General features: G+C 36.1%; 1 protein-coding gene across 1 annotated transcript in view; it reads left to right on the top strand.

The window, feature by feature from the left end:
• Nucleotides 1–22,416, top strand: part of CFAP47 (cilia and flagella associated protein 47) — a 359,445-nt gene that overhangs the window by 167,106 nt on the left and 169,923 nt on the right. Inside the window, exons 46-48 of the mRNA XM_075430383.1 lie at nucleotides 5,611–5,807; nucleotides 9,815–9,958; nucleotides 11,217–11,390. Coding sequence (XP_075286498.1) covers nucleotides 5,611–5,807; nucleotides 9,815–9,958; nucleotides 11,217–11,390 — 515 coding nt within the window. The remainder of the gene's footprint in view (nucleotides 1–5,610; nucleotides 5,808–9,814; nucleotides 9,959–11,216; nucleotides 11,391–22,416) is intronic.

Genomic DNA, 22,416 nt, shown 5'->3' with positions numbered 1-22,416 from the left:
TTGTCTAAGGCAAGCATGCCCAGAGAATGCTTTTAGTCGTGCCATACGGTTTAGTTTCTTTCCTAGTGTATAAAGATAGACCTATAAAAAGCCTAGGCAGGAAAATAAAAGTATAAACTTTTTTTTTTTTTGATGGCTAGTTTGTACTATTTTGGCATTCAAACTGTGCAGTAGGAAATAAAAGTCCACAATGCATTTCAATGAAGAAATGTTCTTAACGTGAGAGACAGTTTGTTCCACCTTGCTATCTAATTTAGATTCAGTATCGTAAGCTGATATCAGAGTTCTGTTGCCTCTTACTACAGGACAGAACAATGCTGGCTGCCTGCCACTATACTTGCAAAGAATATCCAAGAAGTGCTGTCTTTTTTTTGTTGTTTTTCTGTTCTCCCTAGTGAATGGATGAAAAACCTTTCTTTACAGAATTATCAAGAATTGTTAGAAATTTCCACTTTCTTGATAATTGTTCCTACAGTTAATTTATGCAGATTATTGTAGCTTCTTTGTGGCTTCTGTTAGAACAACTACTGGCTTACTTTTTTTTCCTCTTTTTTTTTTTTTAAAGAAAACTTCCCATAGGGAATTGAGACCGAAAAAGAAAGGAATATGTATTGTCATGTGCTAAAGAAATCTCTGGCCAGCTCTTGTTGTATCTTTTTAGCATTAAGCCTTCGTTACTAATTATGCATTAACTTACTATTTTGTAGTAAGTGGTACAAAAACTTGGTCTTTGATTCTTTTCATGTAATACTTCCTTATACATTCATTGCACTCTTTTTATTAATCTGAGCTGTCTTCTCTGTTTGTAGGAAATTTTTCTTAATTTCCTGTCCTTTCCCCTGTATTGCTTATTTTTTAAAGATCTTGTCTCAGCCACTTCCTTCTTCCAGTCATGAAGAATCACTTTTTAAATTTTTGATATTTGTAAAATTTGGACATATGTTTTTAAGAGATCTTAGCTCTGTCTTTGTTGTGATTTTAGGTAAGGAGACTTTGATTTATTACTCTACAATATTTTTCTCGGTGTAATGCTTCCCAATTTGGCAAATCCTTTTTAGTGGGGCTATGTGTCGAGCGACTTAAGGAAACACCTTAGCTTTACTATCTTTCTTAAGCTGTATTAAGCAAACTTTTTACTTGGCAGCATTCCAGTTCCAATAGTGACTTTATAGTCTGCTTGTTTCTAAAGCTTTTCAAGTATTCTTCAGAAATACTAGGGGGCAACATTTATTAACCAAACAACCCCCAAGAAACTCTTTGTTCTACTCTATTGTAGTGCCACACAGTTCTTCACTGGCTTATGAAAGTGATACATGAACATGTGGAAAAAAACCACGATAAACAGTTAGTAGGTTTTTTAGAAAATCTTCTACAAATCTGATGGATTCAGATAAAGCTAAAGATAATTAGCAGATAAACATGCACATTAAGGGGTATTAAAAAGTGGTTGCTTTTTCAAGACTACTGAGTAGAGTGATGTTCTACTTCAGATGAGCACATCTGAAGACCTGATACATAAGCAGAAGTCAGAAGAGTCCAGACTCTTCTATATGGTAGCTTATTTAACATTCTGGGAGTCCATACCTGCAAATTCAGTCTTCAGGATAATTTTACCATTTATATGTGACACATGCACAGTGTCAGAGGCCGAGATAAGTTCACTGTGAAGTTTAGCTTTGAGCTTCTTGGAACTTAGAATTTAGAATTTTTATTGCAGAATGAAAGCTAATATAACATGCAAGTAGTCAACTAACTGCTGAAGGCCCATAGTTTCCTACCTTCAGAAATTATGCCAACGGATAGTGATATGGAAGAACAGTATTTCTATTCTCGTTCTTTCCCTCCTCCCACAGTTTGTAATAGGACTAAACAGCGATTGCTCTACTAAGTGCCATTATTACTAACCTCTAGAATAAGTTTTTTTCTTACATTTTTATGTTAAAAGAAATGTCATTACTTTTCTTTGAAAGGCACTGTTGGCTAACAGAAAGGATTAACTTTGAGTTCAGGTCAGGCAGATTGAAAATGATGAGTAAGATTTTTAAGACCTAGAAGACATGGATTCTGTCAATTCCAGATGGTAATCAAATTGTCTTTTGCAGTAAGTAAATGGCACAAGATGCCAGGCAGTTGCCAGAGAACATGACCAACACCTGTGTGCTGTAATTTAGCTTTCTAAGAACATGTGGTGATATTACACACCAGAAGTTTTACTTTTGCAAATACCCCTGTTTTGACACTGTCTCACCACTAAACCCAATTAAGATATTCAGATCAGGATCAAGTGGATGTTTCCCACAGGCATTTTTCTAACACAAATCTGTAAAATAAAACTGTTTGCCTATATCATGTGAAATATCTCCCTATCAAACAATAAATATCCTGTCTAGGGAAGGAAACTGTACCAAATCCCTTTATAGTTCTGCCTGCCTTTTCACTGTTGTAGCAATGCTTGCAGTCTCATTCATTTCCATGGGCGCAGGCTCTACTTCCTGGTACACAGAAATAACAGAGATGCTGCCCATTGCTTACGATTACTACGTTTGTCTCAGAAATTGTTAGGCCAGTTGTGACCCCATGGATTATTTTCATCAAACCTTTGAATTAATTCCTGGCCTGATCTTTGCTGAATATCTTATGAGACTGAGAAAGAAGAAAACAAGCTAAGCTGAGAAACTTTTAAGCCCAGTTTACTTTATGGTATTTAAGGTTGGCATGAAAAAACATTTTGCAGAAATAAAACAGCCTTCATGTATAACTCACAGGCAAGTGATTTCTGTAATTATTTTGATTTGGAGAACCTGGTTCCCTCCATAAACCATGTCTTATTGCATAAAATAACCTATCATGTTAAATAAACATGACCAATTTACTTGCTTTACTTTTCATTGATTATAATTGATCACAACATTTCAATCATTCATCTGACCTATTTTTCAATGTATTTTTTAATGCATAAGAAACAAATATTTTAACAAAAGTAATGCCAAACTAAATATTGTAAATATGGAATGGGATGGGTAGGAAGAGTTGTTTTTCTTTTTAATTTTTTCTGTGGGAGTAATTTCTGTTTGAAAGTGTGCATTTCAAATATGGGTGAAAGATAACCCTAATCATTAGTTATCAGTGAAAGATAACCCTAGTTATTAATAATGACAATTTTCATTTAGTCCAGGAAAGGAAAATTCATGCAGAAATATTTTGGAGCTTCCAGTACACTGTATTATCTTTCTTCAAATATGTGTTGCAAACATCTACTTTGTCTTGAAATGCAAGTATTTAAAAAGTATATGTCACATTTTAAGTCAATATTGTGATTCAACGTCCTAAAATAATTCCTGTAGACAGTAAAAATTAGGGACTGTATTAATGAACGGAAGAATGGAAAGGACAGTTTCATTCCCTGACAAGCTCAGGTTCCTTTTGTGGAAGATAGCCAGTAGGGATAATAACTTAGTGACAAAATAGAAAAAAGAAGTAATAATTCAAAAATTACCAGGCCATTAATCTTGTCTTTAAAAGAGAACAAACTAATTTATTTCAGAGAGGGTTAAACCTGAGGTGCAATTTATAATCTTTTTGATAGCCTTGTAATGTTGAAAGATTAATAATGTCATTCTGTATGATTCGTCTCTTAAACTTGAACTATTTTTGTGAAAAAAATGAAGTGGTGATGATATAAGGCAACAAGAAACCTTCGATTTGCTGTTCGTTTGTGGAAAGGTGAGAACCAAATACATGAGGGGCACCACTTTGTGAAAGAGAATGAGCAGCATTGCAAATGAAGATTCATTGTAGTATCAAAATTTGGTAGTTGTCATTGAAGACATTAAATAGTTTGAGTCCAGTTGTCATACATGTCATCAGAAAATAAGCCAAATTAAGGAAGAAGAAGGGAAATTCCATGAGAATTTGTCAGATGTTCCCCCTCAGGGAGAACAGAGTTGCTTGGAGTTTTATCTGTAAGGTTCTGTTGTGTTACTGCACTGTCTCTGAACTTCCTCATTATCTTTTCCAGCTGTTGGCATTGGTTTCTAACCTAGGAAAACAGTGAAAAGAAAGAGTCTTCATTACATATAAAACTACACTGAACTTTTTACAGCTGCAGTCTTCCTTTAGTTGTTCATGTTTCTTAGAGACTCTTGGGAGCATTGACCTGGGGAACTGTCTTTATGGCCAGTCACTGGAGTTTGTCATGTACCTTCACTTATCCTTTGGAAGGTGTCTTACAAGAGCTGGTGAAGGGCTTAAAATAATGTAAAAGAGTCTGATCCTTTCCGCAAGCAAAAGCAGCGGAGGGCGTCTTTGCAGCAGTAATGTTAGACCTGGCTAAGTCCAAAGACGGACAGCATTTGTATTGCTTCTTCATATCTCTAGAGATTACTGTGGGGACTTTTTCCTGCATGCTGTGGATTGAGCAAATGGCACTTTTCATGATTCTGTTCCAACTTGGACACCCCTGGCATTCTCAGAAACTCCGACAAAATTGGGCTTAGGCAAAGTCTAATAAGTAGCACTCATGAGAACTACAAAACTTAACAGAATTCTGGTAGTTGTTTGGGCTACTATTAGCCAAATATACCGTATTGTCTCTATCTCTTGTGGTAACTGTTGACAAAAGTATAGTAACTACTATACTTTTTTTGATATTTACAGACATTCATATGCATTAAACTTCCCTACTAGATTTAGTAGATCTTTTAAAAGATTTCTCTCTGTGCACTATGAAAAACAACAGAAAATATTGTTTAGATGCTGCAGTAGTTTAACCTGGCAGCCTGCAACCAAGCACTAGACAGCAATTTGCTAACCCCTGCCTTTCCCCTCCAGCAGGGTGGGGAGGAGAAATGGACGAAAAGGGGAAACTCGTGGGTAGAGATAAAGGCAGTTTAATGAGACAGCAACAGGAGGAGTACTACTACTACTAAAGATAATGGTAATAATGGATATGCAAAACAAACTATACACAATACAGTTTTTCCCATCACTTGATGACTGATTTGCAGCCAGTCCCAGCCGTGATCATGGAATCCTGAAATCATGAATTTAATGAAATTCCCCCAAAAGTTTGAACTCCCAGACAAGAAAAGATTCCAACTCACGGAAATGAGAAGAGCTGATAAATCCCTGTCCCCCAGCCAACCCTCATTCATAAACTGAGCATGACATCTGTGATATTGGAATATTTCCATTGGCCAGCTTGGGCTATCTGTCTTGCTGTGCTCCCTCCCAGCTCCTGCACACCTACTCATCAGCTGAATATGAGAAACTGGAAAAAGTCCTTGATTTCATAGCAATAACTGAAACCATCAATATTATCAAAATTCTTCTCGTACTAAATCCAAAACACAGCAGCTACTGGGAGGAAAATTAGCTCTATCCAAACCAAAAGCAGGACAGATGCTTAAATATATCTTTTTTTAGGAAAATAAAAATGTGGCTATGTTTATAAGATAACAGTCATAAAATTCTACTGTTTGTATTAATTTGTTGCATGTACTGCTGGGGAGACTCTCCTACAGTTTACTGGAACTCCCTCCAGATTCTGCATGTGAATTCAATGTTTGTGACAAACTTTACAACATTGCAATGTTTTCGTTTTGTTTTTAGATAGAAGTGATGCAGCTGAGCTTCCTATAAAATTCATTCCTCGGTGTACTGGTCGCTACCACTGTCAGATTCTTCTGAAGTCCTCCTGCGATGTTCGTGTCTATGAGATTGAATGTGTAGTGAATGCAGACCATGCTGAAGCAGAGCTTGAATTTCGAACTCCAGCTTACCAGGCAGTGATTCAGGATATTCCAATAGTAAGTTCACTTTACTACTAGAAACTAAACTAAGATTCAGGATTTTTAAATTGGACTCGGGATCAATACTGTTAAAATTTACAGTGGTAAAAAGCACAAGTGCATCTAAATATTGACTTGAGTATGATTACTCAAAGTCCATACCGGACATAAGATAAAGCTTGTTGGGAAAAATAGTTTCTGGCAGTTCTTAAAGTAAATTATTAGTTTGCTGGGCTTATTTCTAATGCTTCATTTCTGTTCTTGCAATTGTTAATCTGTTATTTAATAATGCTATCACACTGAAAGTGAAAAAAGGAGTTGTTTAATCTAGGGAATAAATGTATTGTTTCTGAAAAAAGGAGGGGTGTTGAGGAGTAAAATAGAATAACTAGATTACATACAATTTAAAAAACATGGAAAGCATAAGCAATAATTATATATAGTTTTGTCATATCTATTTTGTATATGAAACTCTTGATACATGAGAATTAAGACCAGGGAGTGAAGATGGAGTGTAGGCTGGAATATGATCTCCCTCAGAAAATTATTGCTCAAAATTTAAAGAACTTTTCAGATTTAAAAGAAAAAAAAAAAAAGAAAAAAATGATAGGGAAGGAGCTTCAACTGCAAGAGAAAGGGTAAAGATTATTTAAGAGTTAAAGATAATGAAATATTTCCTGAGATTTGAACCACGGTTTGGTCTGTGCACTTGATGTAATCTTTTGATATTAGAGCCACTGAAGAATACTAGTGAGTTAATTTATAGAAAAATTACTCTGAGATTTTGTAGACAGGAGAGTGGGGGCAGATTCAAGCAAGGAGACTTAATGTCTGGGGAAAGACTATGCTGTCAATGCCCTGTGAAATACTGAAAGTAGACAAGGAACAAGTATATTAAGAAAAAAAAAAGTAAAGAAAATGAAAGGAAATAATATTACAGTGCTATCTTTTCTTACATATAAATTTTAAGATGGTTATATATTGGCTTATTGAATGTTATATTAGCTGAAAAACAGCTGTTGTATAACACAGAAAGGTAAAGGGTTTCCACTTAGTTTAAGCAGAGAGTTTCTAAGCAGATTGGCTTTAGATTTTTTTTTTTCCATTTTTTAGCGTACCTAAGTATATGCTTTTAAATTTCATGCAGGAGTCATGTTTTTATCCTTTTAGGTCCTGCTTGTTTTCTTTGCAAGTAAATAAAAAGTACCCCAGTTGGAGTATATACTCTGTATGTGTTTGAGAGAGAGGGCATGTGTGTCTCTGTCAGTCTGTCTCTTTCTATGGAATGCATAGACATGGTCACAAAGTCTGCTCTAAATGTTATGCCCTAAATTTGCAAACTAAAATGTTGATGAACAAACAAATATAAAAGTGTGAAGTTATTCCTATCCTTTTACATCTTAAGCTTAATTTTGTGATTGCACATTATGTTTTCTCACAAGGTTTCTTTCATGTTGAGTATAAGAAATGTGTTTTGTTCTGGTAAGGAATTAGGTTACATTTTTATATACATTCATTCTAGCTGGAGCTTCTGCATCTATCAGAAATTTTTCCATACTTTCATGTTGTTAGTTAGCACTGTTATATTTGTCATTCAAATTACTGAACTTTGAAATACTCTATGGAGGAAGACAGACACTCGTGGAGAGTGAAACAGAGGTATGGCATTATTCAATCTGTTAAACTTGGTTTCTTGAACCTAATATTTATTATTCAAAGTGCCTTTTGCAGATGCTAGCAAACTAACTGTCATAACATCTGTGTTAAACTGTCGTAACATCTTTGTAAATGGAGGAAATAGAATGGTCAAGTGATTTGCTTAAAGCCACACAGTGAATTAGTGACAGAACCAGAATAAGAATCCACCCGAGTCTGAAATCTGTGATTGTTTTTTGTGTGGGAGCTGAGGCTGAGCATCTGAAGTTTCCATACTTCTCAAAAGCATGAGATGAATGTAATTGGTCCATCATTTACTTTCAGCCTCTCCAGTGAAAGAGACCCAGGTCCTGTACAAGCAGACTTATTGTCTACCTCAGATTTAACCACCTACTATCCTGTGAAAAGATTCTACCTCCCTTTGAATTAATTTAATTTCTCATTGAATTAACAGGCTTTGGATGATTTCACATTAAGCAGAGATCCTATAAGAATTACATGATTAAGTAATTAAAACTGTTTCTTAATGCAGAAGCTCAAGGGAGTAGAATTTAACAAAAATTTTATTTTTATTTTCTAATGTTTGTGGATGACCTAAATATCTTGCTTTAGAAGATATTTTTACACAAATTCATGCTGTATTAGAGGGATTTGTTACAGAAGAATTTCAAAGTGATTGTGTTTGTCAATTACATTTCTCCAGCTGACAAGTTTTTGTGTTCGAGATTAAGAAGAAATACTTACTGGTGTAATCGTCACTAGTGTGGATAAAGGAAGCATCTGATACCAGTGGCACTAGAAATCATTGAAAATAGAACAACTTAAGCTGCCAAATTTTGCCTATCCTTCACTTTTCCTTACCAAAGAACAACCACGGTGATGTTTTTCCTCTATCCCACTTTTTAAACAGTAGATTAGCAAAGGGTGATGACCTGCCAGTTTTAAAACTGGTCAAGCTGGTTTTCAAAAGGGTAAAGTTTTTCCTGATGTTGTGGAGAAAAAAAGTGTGAGAATAAAAATAATCTTTTGGTGCTTTTTTCCCCCTTTGTTTTTTTATTCAGCATGAGGATACGAGTTAATTTTTTGTTGTTTTCTACCAGAGGTGACGTAACTGTTGTTATTACAGAATCGGAGACCATAGTGATGGAACTATTTTGAAAAAGTGAGGCACCATACGAATCTCAACATTCCAAACAAGAATTTGTGCTCAACTGCTAGGAAATTTGCTTCTTAACAACTAATAATTAAGCATTAATCATACATATTAATCAAACCCTAGATATATGATACTGCAGGTCTCATGCCATGCTATGGAGTTAGGTCTGATGACCACAGGTGGTGGTTCTTTGTTTCTGAGATTGAGATAGCTGAGCTTCAGAGACTTTCAAAGAAGGAAACGAAGATTGAGGTGCCATCTCTATTCCCCCAAATCCATTGTTTATCTCTGACATTAATATACAGTTTTCTGTGGATGAATACAATTTTGGGTCAAAGGATCACTTCTGCTTTTCATAGATCAGATCAATCTTCTCTGTTTTGACAAGGCAGGTATTAGCTCTTGAATGCCATTTTATTTTCTTTTTTCATTTGAATATTAACTTTTTTGCAGACTGTATGTTTTGTCATCTGGTTCCTTCAAATAGTAGGAGGCTGGATAGCATTATGTTAGTTTTACTACTTTTATGCAGTACCCAAGCATGTATTGCAAAGTATCTCACTGTCTACCATAATCAAATAGTTCTGTGATGCGTCTGGATGCAAGACAAACATGTTTCTTAAATAGCTATTCGTACTACTCAGTACAGTCATTATTTAAAATAGATTAGTCTCTTGAAAGACCAGCTTCTGAGACCATGTAAATGCTCCTTTGGACACGGAGTCCTTAATTCGTAAGCAAGACTAATTCTGTAATACAGTCAGTAGCCAAATGAGGCAATATATGCCAGTACACCACATCAGCACTTCAAAGACGTACAGTAAGATTTTCTACAGATGGAAAAGGAGAGAATTTTGACAAGCATTAAACAGCACCAAAAATATACTTGTAAATGATTATAATGATACTTAGAATTTCCATCTTGACCATTAGCTATATAATGTATATTTTCTTCTAATGATTATTCCTGCTGACGGTATTGCTACCAATAGTATTAGTACCTGTACCTCTGGCTGCCAGGAATAAGGGACTTATTATTAGCTTAATTAATTTTTGAAATACACTGTTTTATTCTCCCCAAAGGTGCTCTGAGCCAGTATTTTGGGGAAATGAATATTGTGCTTTGATTTGATGATAACTACAAGTAAAAGCTGAAATGCATGTTAAAAGCTTTAAATTCATGATCTAATACATATCTTTACTTTGATTTCAGACTAACATGTCCAACCAGGACTGGAAACTTGAAGCAATTTTGGAAGGACTTGGTTTTTATGGCCCTCCTCTAATAAAAGTTGGTCTCGGTGAAACAGCTCTGTATCCTCTCATGTTCAAGCCTGTTGCTGAGTGCATAACAAAGGTAAGAGGGAAATTAGTTTCAACATTTGAAAAGGATGCTTCTGTTAATAAAATTTACATCAGCATCCACATTATGAAAGTGCTTAGGCAGTTACTAACAATAAGCTTCTGCTTGAAAGGTAAGAGGGAAATTAGTTTCAACATTTGAAAAGGATGCTTCTGTCAATAAAATTTACATCAGCATCCACATTATGAAAGTGCTTAAGCAGTTACTAACAATAAGCTTCTGCTTGAGAGTCAGAAATTCAAAGGTTGCCTACTAGCTGAGGTAAAAAAAACAAAGGAACTGACTTTGCAAAGCTGAAGATTAGGCATGATAGATTTCCCCACCACACTTTATTATCTCTTCCTTTATTTGCTCTTTTATCAAACCCTCAATTTTAAGAAAATGAACAGTTACTCTTTAGAGATTCTTAGCGTTGATTATAAAAATGTGTGTTGTGTTAGTCTGAATTTAAATACATATATTAAATTGTATTTCATTACCTAAATTTTAAAGTAGTAGCATTGAGTATTTTTCATTGCATGCTATATCACAAATGGATTAAATAATATGTGTTACAAGTTAAGTCACCACTTAGAAGCTGCTTTTGCCATCAGAGTAATCACTATTCTGAATGCTAAAATGAAAATCAGAGCAAAGGCTGTAACATTTATAGCAAAAAGCAGTATACATATTTTTGCCTGTATACTATCTTGTTATGTCAGGTTGCTATTCAAATGTGTAAACTGCCAAATACAAAAACAAATGTTTTAAGAAACATTTGCAATTCTTCTGCATGCATTACCAACTAAATATAATGTAGTTTAGGTATCTGGTATTATAAAACTATTAAAAATCAAAAGCCCTGAATCCTTTGACAACAAAAAATTATGAAGAACATTTTAGTTAAAGGACAGATGGAAATGATTGAGCAAAGTCATATTTTCTAGGAGGAATGAGGATGCATGAGAACATATTTTCTCAGATATGTGTTTTCCAGGAAGAAGCCAAAAATTATAAAATCTAGAAGCATGAAGGCTTTATATTGTTAGATTTCATAGTTTAGAAAAATTAAAAGTAAGAGGTTTTGTGTCTTTACGTTTCCTTTCTATGTAACAGTAGAGTTTACTCAAGAACTAGAAAAGTCAATTGGAAGACTTTCTTGTAAGCATAGTTTGTTGCCTGAGTTTGAGATGAATACACTAAAGGAGTTGGTTTGGCAGCCAAAGGAGACTTCTAAGTGCTAAAACTTCTTTTTCTTCTTTCTTTGTCATAGGGAAGGCTTATTCTGCGAAATGATACAGCTGGCACTGAAAACATCTTTAGCCTTAAGGGAATAGGGAAGAAACCTCTGGCACAAGATCATATTGTGATAGATTGCCAAGTGAGAAAGGTCACTCGAAAAATTTTATGGGTGCCCAATTATACCAAGAACAAGTTAACGTACAAGGTAAATTTTTGCAATAATGTGACCACTATTTTTCTATCCAAGGGCCTACAAATTATGTCTTACGAGATCAAATATTATTGTAATTGCAGATATACTATTAAAATTCATGTATCCATGAGAAATTATATTAAACTATAGTTTATAGTATGTGGATATGTTTGTAGTCAGGAAGTTTGTGAGATAGTTTATGATTTTACTGTATGTTCCATAGAAAAAGATTTCCTAGTTTTTCAGTCTGGTTCCTAAGGGGACAACACTTCTACAATTGTACTCTGTTCATGTTCTAGTCTTTCCTCCCTTTCTCCTCCACTGGGTTGAAACCAGTGGCCAGTTCCATCAGTTTTGAAGTCAGAGACAGGGCTTGAGAATTACAGGGTTGTTAAAATCTTCATAAAGCACTGGAATATTACAGGAAAAGGACAAAAATTATTATCCTATTAAGTGAAAGGTTGCAGCGTGAGCTCACTATATGTCTGTGCCTAATGGCCTGGCAGTCAGTGCTTGCATTTCTTGGAACAAGTAACAGCAGTTAGTGTCTTTTGCCCAGATGTTGTTTTAGAGGTGCTGGAGGAAGTTGGGAGTACTTTGTGTGTTTGCTGGTGGGAAAGAAAATTCAGAGGAAATAACAAACTGGGGTTGTTGAAGGGCAATGGGTCACAGGGGAGGTGGAGTAGGAGGTGCTGAGGTAGTTGTGATTTCAGTGGAGCGATGTAAGATATAAATTCTTAGAAAGTACACTTTTGTTAGTTCCCCTGCTCAAGAAGATCTTTTTACTATTAAATATAATCCTTATATTTTTCACTTTTTTAGTTACATATATTTTATAACTATATTCACACAAACACATTTTCCTATTTATAAGCACTGTTGTATTGCTGTAACTGCACAATTTTCCTACCATTGATCTTGTCTGCATGTTTAATTTGAAAGTAATGAAAATCTTTCAGTAATATTCCTCACCTTCCTTATCCATGTGTAGGACCCCATGTCGTATGCCAGCAGAGGTGTAATGTACAATAGGGCAAAACATATAACTTCTGCTTTATCTTCTTATCATAGAATTATAGGTTGGAAAAGACCTCTAAGGCCATTGAGTCCAACCATCCACCCAACACCACCATTCCTACTAAACCATATCCCGCAGTGCCACATCTACACGTGTTTTGAACACCTCCAGGGCTGGGGACTCAACCACCACCCTGAGCAGCCTGTTCCAATGCCTGACCACTCTTTCAGTAAAGAAATTTTTCCTAATAACTAATCTAAACCTCCCCTGATACACAGAATCACAGAATATTAGGGGTTGGAAGGGACCTCTGTGGATCATCTAGTCCAACCCTCCTGCCGAAGCAGGGTCACCTAAAGTAGGCTGCACAGGACCTTGTCCAGGTGGGTCTTGAGTATCTCCAGAGAAGGAGACTCCACAACCTCCCTGGGCAGCCTGTTCCAGTGCTCCATCACCCTCAGAGGGAAGAAGTTCTTCCTCGTGTTTAGACAGAACTTCCTCTGCTTCAGTTTGTGCCCGCTGCCCCTTGTCCTGTCGCTGGGCACCACTGAAAAGAGTCTGGTCCCATGTCCACTTGACACCCACCCTTTAGATATTTATAAGCATTTGTAAGGTCCCCTCTCAGCCTTCTCTTCTTCAAGCTAAACAAGCCCAGTTCCCTCAGCCTTTCCTCGTAGAAGAGATGCTCTGTTCTCCTCATCATCCTCGTAGCCCTCCGCTGGACTGTCTCCAGTAGCTCCTCATCTTTCTTGAACTGGGGAGCCCAGAACTGGACACAGTACTGCAGATGGGGCCTCACTAGGGAAGAGAGAGGGGGAGAAGAACCTCCCTTGACCTATTGGCCACACTCCTCTTAGTGCACCCCAGGATACCATTGGACTTCTTGGCAACCAGGGCACACTGCTAGCTCATGGTTAACGTGTCATCCACCAGGACACCCAGGTCTCTCTCCGCACAGCTGCTCTGCAGCAGGTCTGCCCCAAGCCTGTACTGGTGCATGGGGTTGTTCCTCCCCAGGAGCAGGACCCTGCACTTGCCCTTGCTGAACTTCATCAGGTTCCTCTGCACCCAACTCTCCAGCCTGTTCAGTTCTTGCTGAATGGCAGCACAGGCTGCCGGTGTATCCACCACACCTCCCAGTTTAGTATCATCTGCAAACTTGCTGAGGGTACGCTGTACCTTCATCCAGGTCATTGATGCAGAAGTGGAACAAGACTGGGCCGAGTACTGACCCCTGAGGGACACCACTAGTTACAGGCCTCCAACTAGACTCAGTGCTGCTGATGACAACCCTCTGAGTTCGGCCATTCAGCCAGTTCTTAATCCACCTCACTGTCCACTCATCCAGCCCACACTTCCCGAGCTTGCTCAGGAGCTGGAGGATTGCAACTTGAGGCCATTGCCTCTTGTCCTGTCGCTAGTTAGTTGAGAGATCAACACCTGCCACACTACAACCCCCTCTTAGGTAGCTATAGAGACCAATAAGGTCCCCCCTCAGCCTCCTCTTCTTCAGACTTAGCTGCGGAGAAGGTTCCTGAGCAAGAACTTCTTGGCCCTTGCTCAATAAAAGCTGTCTTTGTGATTCTCTTATGGTATTTAAATCTAGAGTAGGTAGTGTCTAGATACTATGGCTTTATACTATTTGCCAGGAGGGCTCAATCTATGAAAACAATGCAGGAGAGTGTGCTATAAATGATGTCTGCGTCTGTAAATACGTATTTCTGAACTGAAGGGTGTGGGTGTTGATTTTTTTTTTTTTTTGTAGTTTTTCTTTTGGCGTTGAGGACGCAAAAGGGGAGAATGTAGATTCTAGAAGATAAAATCTGAGTAATTAACTAGTGTGGACTTGTGAAATGACTGATCTCTCGTTCTCTGCCTTGGTGCTAGTAGCACCAAATGCTGCTTTACTCAGAATGACTGATATTGGTAAAGAGTGGTCTCGCCTTATTTTATAAAGAGAGATCATGTCTATACCAGTAGCACTCTTCTATTGGTTAGCAGGAATTCATGGCAATGTGAAATTCTTCCTTAAAATCTTGCTAGTCTCCAATTTTTCACTATTACAGGAGGATGTGCATTTAATAAACTTTGTGTATCATAAAAAGGTCCAGCTTTCATGTTCCTATTTTTTGACTTCTTATTACCTGCCCCAAACAAAGTAGGAAATGTATTTTTCAGGCTTCACCAGCTTCAACGTTTTTCTTTTAAAAATTCTTGGCTTTTTTAGATGTGAATGCATTTACATTTCTAATACATTTGTACTTTCATCTCTGAAAGAAGTGAATGTTTTTGAAAGTTGACAATGGAACTATTTCCTCTGCTTTCTCATTTTGTGCGAACTCAATAATTTTTCCAATGAAAGAGAAAGGCACTGAAATATCAAACTTCATAATGAATACATTAAAATTATTCATTTTATGTCTTTTTCAGAAACATTGTATTAAATGGATTTATGACATCTGATTGAACTTTGACCTCCTTGAGGGTGTTCTTTGGGTGCCAAAATCTGGTTCTTGGGTGGGTTTTTTCTTCCATTTGTTTGGTTTTGTGGTGGTTTATTTTGCCCTTTTTTTTCTCTCTCTGTGAAATACTGCATGACAGTCCAACCATGTGTGCTCTTTTTGCTCTGGGACTTTTGGGAGAGAAGCAGTAAGGCCAGATATTTCATGCTTGTATACATATAATAAATTAACCAGTGTGAATAATGCATTTTCTCTATGCTAGGATTTTACCCAGAAGCTCCTTCAGAACAATTGTTGAAGCAAGGTGGGCTGGAGTTGTTGGAAAAGACATGATTACAAAACCTACCAGTGTCTGGAAACTGTGTCCTCAAGAAAGCAAACAATATTAATCACTTCCACCACTCTCCAGCAGATGTCATGTAGTGTCTTGTGCTATTGTAGTGAGTGAAGTTCTGTTGCTCGCTTCGAATTCCAAAAGGGTTAGTCTGTAAATTAGTATTTAATCAGTAAATCCAGGACATGATCACCCTTATCTGTAGTTATTAAGAGAAAGAGGAAAACGTCCTCTAAGAGGGAAGTGTGACCAGCAACCTTGTTAGAAATACAAAATGAACTTTACTCAGAAGTGTATAGCACAAAGGGCAAGAGCAAAAAGAAGCAATACTAATTTTGTTGTTGCTGCTCATTCCATGCTGCCTGATTACAGTAATTTCTTAGTCTGTTGTGAAGCAGAGCACAACAGACTGTGATTTTGTCTTTGTCAACGTTTCCCTTGGGGGCAGTTCCTTGACAGCCCAATTACTGCTCCTCCTTTTTAATCCAGCATCTTTGAAATTTTGCTGTATTGTCCTGTAGCTAAGTTGATGATTAGGTAGAGGAAATCTTCTCAGCTTTGGAGACAGAACAAAGATAATCCAAAAATTGATAGTTTTAGAAATGTTTTTGATGGGAAGTTCTGTAATTTTGTTGGCCAGTGAGTATCTTCATTGTTGAATTGGTTGGTTGATTTGCCCCATAGATCCTCCATTGGTGGAGAGTATCCACTATACAAGGTAACTTGTCCTAGATAAACTGGGACCTACATGATATTTTTTGAAAACATGAAGTATTTAATTTACTGAAGTAATAAAGCTCAGCCTATACTGAGAATGGTATAAGATGTGCCAGTAGCTGATGAGCATAATAATTTGTAGGCATGTCCATAAACAATTTACTGCACAACGAATACTTAGCAATAAGTAATTTAACTGAATTAATACTTGGATAATTTTGGCTTTGAGGTGTAAATTTAACTTCATTATTCTATTTTAATAACTGGATATATTAAACTATAAACTTCATAAAAACTCATTTCATTAAAAAACGAATTACGTTGTATATATGCTACCCTGTTTCTCAGTATTCACTGTATATATCTAATAGCCTTGACCAAAATAAGGGTACAACTGCAAAAGTCACTATTTAAAATGAAAGTTAAGTCTGGGAGGAAGAAGAGGGAAATAATTCTTTCCTCCGTTAGGAAAGACCTCTTCCCTCTGAATAATGATTTTCCCATTTCAAACGTATATAGAGTGTTCATGTCTGGAGCAGAAATAATTTTTGTGTGGTTTGCTTGTCTGGGCAACCATTAGTATGTATGAAGAGAGTTGGGCAGGGAAGAAGTGCCTTTGGAATTCAGTGGACGTCGTGTGCGTGACTCCATCAGTCTACCTTTAAAAATGATAAGGAAAACACTTTCAGTGCCCACAAAGCTTTCCATGATTAAAAAGATAATTTCCATTAATTCCCTTGAAAAATGTGAACGTTTTTATGAACTATTTTCTGCTGATTGATGTGTAAACCTTAGGGAAATACTACCACTGTGCTCTTTATGAATGGGTCCATGGGGCGTTACAATAGTCTTTCTCATGATTAACTTACTTCTGGGTCTGAAAAATCATCACAATAGAATTCATAAAGAATTTGTGCCAATATAATGTCAGCCAGAGAGCAGGTCCTTCTCTGATGCTGAATTAATATAAGGTTAGTTACTGCAATGTAAGTGGATCTTAGTGGCTGTAAAATTAGATTCAAATCAACCTATAAGAGTAGGAAGTGTAAAGTATTTCTGTAAAATGCAATCTGTCAGTCTTATGACAAAATTTTTATACCATTTTCTTTTGATTTTTATATAACTATTTCTGTTGGATATAAATAATTGTTTGGTGTATTGGTGGTTGCTTTTGATGACATCTTTGATAGTAACTTTAGCTATAAAGGTGCCTAATTCTTTCAAGGCTTGGTTTTGCAGTAAAAATAGAAAACTGTGTAGCTGTTTTTCTCAATGCTGTTCAAAATAGATATCATTAAACTCTCCAGAGGAATCTCAAGGCTCAGTTAAATTACCTTTTGTTACTAGGTTGTACAAATTGTTGTAGTTTCCAAAAGTATTGTATAATAAATACATAAGAAAAAGATATGAAATCCCCTGTTCTTCAATGTATTTCTCTCTCTATCCTCTATATATCCCTTTTGAATCTTTACAACGTCAATGAAAGAATGAAATTAAGTTTTGGCATTTGTAACAAATGTCTCAAAATAATAAAATTACATATGATAAACCTTTAATGAGGGGCTTCCCTGTTCAGGCTAAGTCTTATATGGTAATATACGTGAAATTTCCTGAGAGTAAATTCCATGTAACTCTAGTAACCTGGTTGCTGAAGGTCATATACCATCATCAAGTTTTTATTCTTTAAAATAAAAGTAAATTTTAGTTAGTAAACAAGTAAATCTGTGTATTCCACAATCCTTCTAATTTTATATGTCCTTCCAATTTAAATCCTTTTGCCTTCCACATTGCCTACCAGAATTTCTGTAACAGGCATCACTACAGAAAAAGTGGTTTTAACAGCAATAATGAATGGTACAAAGACCTACAGAATGTAAGAACGACTGTAGTTGTTGGCAGGGTTTTTTTGTGATTAGTAGTTATGAAATTGTTTGATCAAGTAAGGGTGTAGTAAGGTCTTAGATCTGGTTTACTTCTTGAGATAGGTTAGTGGTCTTGACAAATGGCCTGGCTGGGTTATGAATCTGGATTATGTAGCACTTTTACTTGTGTACAACTCTGGACTGTGCAGTGCAAAGATGTTCTGTTTCATATTGTAACATACAGGTGGCAAAATCAAAGAGATTAAAAGATTTAAATTAATTCCTAATAACTCAGGAATTTGCAAGGTATGCACTGAAAGGAGGATGAGGAAATGTAATGGGGACTTCTTTTGAAATATCTGTCATTCTTGACGATATTGAAAAAAATCTGGTTATCAGATTGATCAGTGACTCTCACAGACCCAGTTCTGGGCTGATGTCAAAGAGCATTAACTTTTTAAGAAGTAGAGCCTGTCAATATTGTTAAACAGATCTGAGAAGCAATTTTCAAATGGAAATCTTGAGCATATTACTGTCTTTGTTATACAATGAGATAGTGGAATTTAATTACAGTTGATTACGTTCTCTACATCCGTTCACCACTTTGGCTTGAAGTGTCAGTTGACATTTTTGAAGTTATGCTTATCTGGTTATTCAACTCTGAAGAAAAGGATTTTTTTACTAGAATTTTGAAGACTGGCTTTCCGTTCCTGTTCTTCTTAAATAGGCATAATACAGTTCTGCAGAGTGAGTTTTGAAACCTGTGACTGATAAATTAGTATAAAATTGTAACATTTTATAAATCTACTCTATTTGTACTTTCTGTCTGTGTGTAAATAATGACTTGAGGTACAAGACAGTGGAGAATACCACCATTTAAAATTTAGATCCTTGAAGATGGATTGATTTAATGAAAATTTTTACAGGGTCACAATGATAACTTTAATAATAATTTACATTTGGGTTTCAATGTGGTGTTCTATGATTGTTATTTTCTGAGTGATTGTGAGAGGATGTAACATACTTTGTGTGGGTTTGGGAAATTTTGTGATTACTGAAAGCCAGCATTTCTTCACTGATTATTTGGAGATATTCAAGACCTGCCTGGACAAGGTGCTGTGCAGCCTTCTGTAGGTGACCCTGCTTCGGTATGGGGGTTGAACTAGATGACCCACAGAGGACCCTTCCAACCCCGAACATTCTGTGATTCTATGATTGTAGTGATTGCATGATAAATATTACGGCAACTTGAACAGCTTTGCTCTTTCTTAATTATGTCACACATTGTTGTTCTAACAAAACTTATGCAAATAAAGCGTCTAATTTTTTTATGAATTTGCAGGACTGATAATGGTATGTGAATCTAGGCTTTAATACAGAAATTTTGTTGGGACTTCTATTCCATTTAAGCTTATTGTGTTAGTTCTTAATTTGATTTTTTTTGAAAAAGAATAGCACCAAGGTGTATTTATCAACACAATTTTCTATTGGAGAATGAGCTAATTAACTTTATTTTCTTATGAAATCTTAAGAAGAAGTAGTGAAAGACAATTTATTTTAATAGTCCATCAAACTCCTTTTTTCTTGTTTTTTCTTAATTAAATTGCACAGTGTGCTGGAGCTTGAGCTTATACATTATTCTAAAGTACTTAATAAACATTTTTAAACTTATATATTAATTATTTACTATTTATGTGTTACATTATTTCCTGATTGATGTGAAATTTTATAAATGAAGAAGACTACTCTTCCAAAATATCTGTATATCTTTGTAAATGCGTATAATTCATACATAAACTATCAGAAGAATAAATTAATAGTTTTTGAAGCTGATAGACATGCTGAGAAATAGAGTTTAACATCAAAGTGGGAGTTTTTATTTCCGAGACTCACTTATACAGTTAAAATTTCTTTCACCCATTAGGTCACCTGGTGTATTTTCTAATGGTTATGCCCAGGAATGTTAGAAAGATGTTCAAGAATGGAAGAACTACCAGTAGGAAAGTTTTTACAAGACAGCATTAATATTGATATAATAGTTTTTATGGCAATAGGATGCTCACAAAGATTGTAGATGAGAATCAGGAATGTTACATAGTTTCCAGGTGCTTTAAATTGTTCAATATTTTAAGAAACTGCAGTTATTCAGGCCTGATAATAAATTCTGTGTATGTGCATGTGTAGAGCCATCTATTTATACCTGTATAAATACTGTGTGTGTGCGTGTGCGTGTGTACCTGTCCAGCCCCACCCTTGGTATGATTCCATCCTGAAAGAACCATAATTTTTGGTGTTGAACGGGCACGGAACACAAGATTTCCTTTGTCCTGTGCCATGGTTGTCAGGAGTTTGTGAGAGCACCTCTCCCCTAAACATTTCCAGTTAATGTACTCTCTGTGTACCAATATTGTTGATAGGTACAAGTTCTTAATCTTTTCCTATGTAGAATCATTGCTAAATACTACAGTTTCACTGTTTTGATCTTGGCATGCTCATATGTATCAGGATACCTTCGGGACAAGATTTTTGTCTTTCAAGTTTTCTTTGATCATTCCTACATTACACACAGTTCCTTGAATGCAAGACTTCTTTCCCTACATTCCAGTTAATATATCTGTAATTGTTCATCATTCCATCCTTGCAAATTAGGACAAATGCTAATGGATTGCCTTTCCCACTAACTGGTAGCAGTAATTCAATATCTTGACTCCTTTTGGATAGCTTGTAAATCAGAAGAATTTTTTTGTTGATAGAAAAGCCCATATTTAGGCCCTGTTTTCTTATTTCACAATTTATTTGCCTAATGATAATGACCCGTAGGAGATTTTGTGAGGCACATTCGGGTATCTTTGGGAACATAGTTCTGCAGATTACTGTAGGATGTAAGATTACATAACGCTACATCTAACACTGTAATTATGTCTTATTCTTACATACAATCCTCATAGATATGTGTTCTAGTAAGAAGTAATGCTCTGTCTAATATTTATAAGGAAGTTGAGTTAAGCTCACTGTAAATAATTTTTTTCAGTACTTTACTCTGAGCTTTCCTCTACATTTATGAAATCTTTGCAAGAAGTTATTTGTATCAAAATCTGAAATTTCTGGACTTTTTCCTATGTGTACTTTTACATTCTCTATCTTTTTCACTTTCTGAGTGTTCTTGGATATATTGTTATTATGTTTGTATATGCGCAATATATCTACAGTTAAGCAGACAGGCATTACACAACATTATGCCATAGTGGAACCTCAAACGTCTGTGAACACTACTCATTAAATAGGATTCTTGCTATGAATTCTGATATGTATATAAATTGCCCGGTGTGCATGTTTAAGAGTGGGCATGCACATTTAGTATCCAATTGCCACCTGAGGTTGATCATTTAAGTAGTCTCAGTAACGCATCAGAGCAAGGCAAAGTTCGATGTGAGGAATACATAAGAGGTCATGCTAGCCAGTGATGCCTATTACAACCATAGACCTTGTCAAGATGTTGTAGTTAGGTAATAAAAATGTGAGCACTGTTTGGAGACTGGAGCTCCTAAGGTGTGAATAACTTAAATAGTAGAGACAATTAGAGTTGTTTGCAAAGATAAATGAATGGGAGTGGTTCCTTAATGATAAGATGGTGAGTATTCATATCGGTAGAAATGGCGAGCAGCATGGAGAATACTCATTAATTTAATGACTACAGCAGGAAAGCTGACAGCAGACTGAGGGAAGCATCAGTTATGTACAATTTTTAACATAGATTTATAATGGCCAGAGGAATAATGAAATGACTGTTTCTTGGGTGCACTTAGAACCCTACTCTCATGTTCATTATAGTCAGCATCTGATCCCAAAAGGTTGCAGAATGTCAACATAAATGAAAGAAAAAGGTATAAACGTTTTTGATAATGGGGGTCACAGCTGTAATAGTGTAAGAATCCTTTCTGTGGCTGTGTGAGCAACTCCTCTTGCCTTTCCAGTCATTCAGGAGAGTCTGGTGTGATGTTACAGGAACAGCCAGTAGTGACTGGCCATTAGTACCTTCCCCCGAGAGTAACTCCCACAAGATCAGTTTACTGCTGAATCTTCTTGACTTCTGAAAGCAACAATAATTGTGATACCCAGAAGTTCTTGCTGTGATTCTAAGCCCATTCCTACTTTCACTCTAGAAAGTACTTGGGTGACACTTCAGTCTGTCCATTAGTTTTTATTTACACTGGATTCTGGCAGCAGACCACAATAGAGCAAACATCAATTTGTTAAAGTTGTTTCCTTTCAAGTTGAACTATATCTCACTACAGCTAGAAAACAGGCAGAATAGCTCTAGTATTTTTGCTATTTTGGCCTAATTTCTTAAAAATGCATTTTTATCAAGATCTATCTCATTGTGGAAATACAATTCAATATATAGCAATTAAACAGGAGAAGGGTGAGGAAGCAGTGACAATGACAGCATAAGCCTTCAGTGCAGGTTAGAAGCTGGACTACGTTATGTCAGGATGTTCAGCCAGGGAAAGTCAGCAAGGAGAATGATACAAAAGCAATGCGTGTGTGGGGGTGGGGAGTTGTTGCATATTTGGGCTTCTGAATTTGGCAAAATTATGAACAGAACTATGGCTTTGTCTTTTGGCACAAAGGTTTAGATGGTAGA

This window comes from Opisthocomus hoazin, chromosome 1 (genome assembly GCF_030867145.1).
Source record: "Opisthocomus hoazin isolate bOpiHoa1 chromosome 1, bOpiHoa1.hap1, whole genome shotgun sequence".
NCBI classification, from domain to species: domain Eukaryota; kingdom Metazoa; phylum Chordata; class Aves; order Opisthocomiformes; family Opisthocomidae; genus Opisthocomus; species Opisthocomus hoazin.
The sequence above is the reverse complement of the archived record's forward strand: the minus strand, read 5'-3'. Positions and strand labels throughout refer to the sequence as shown.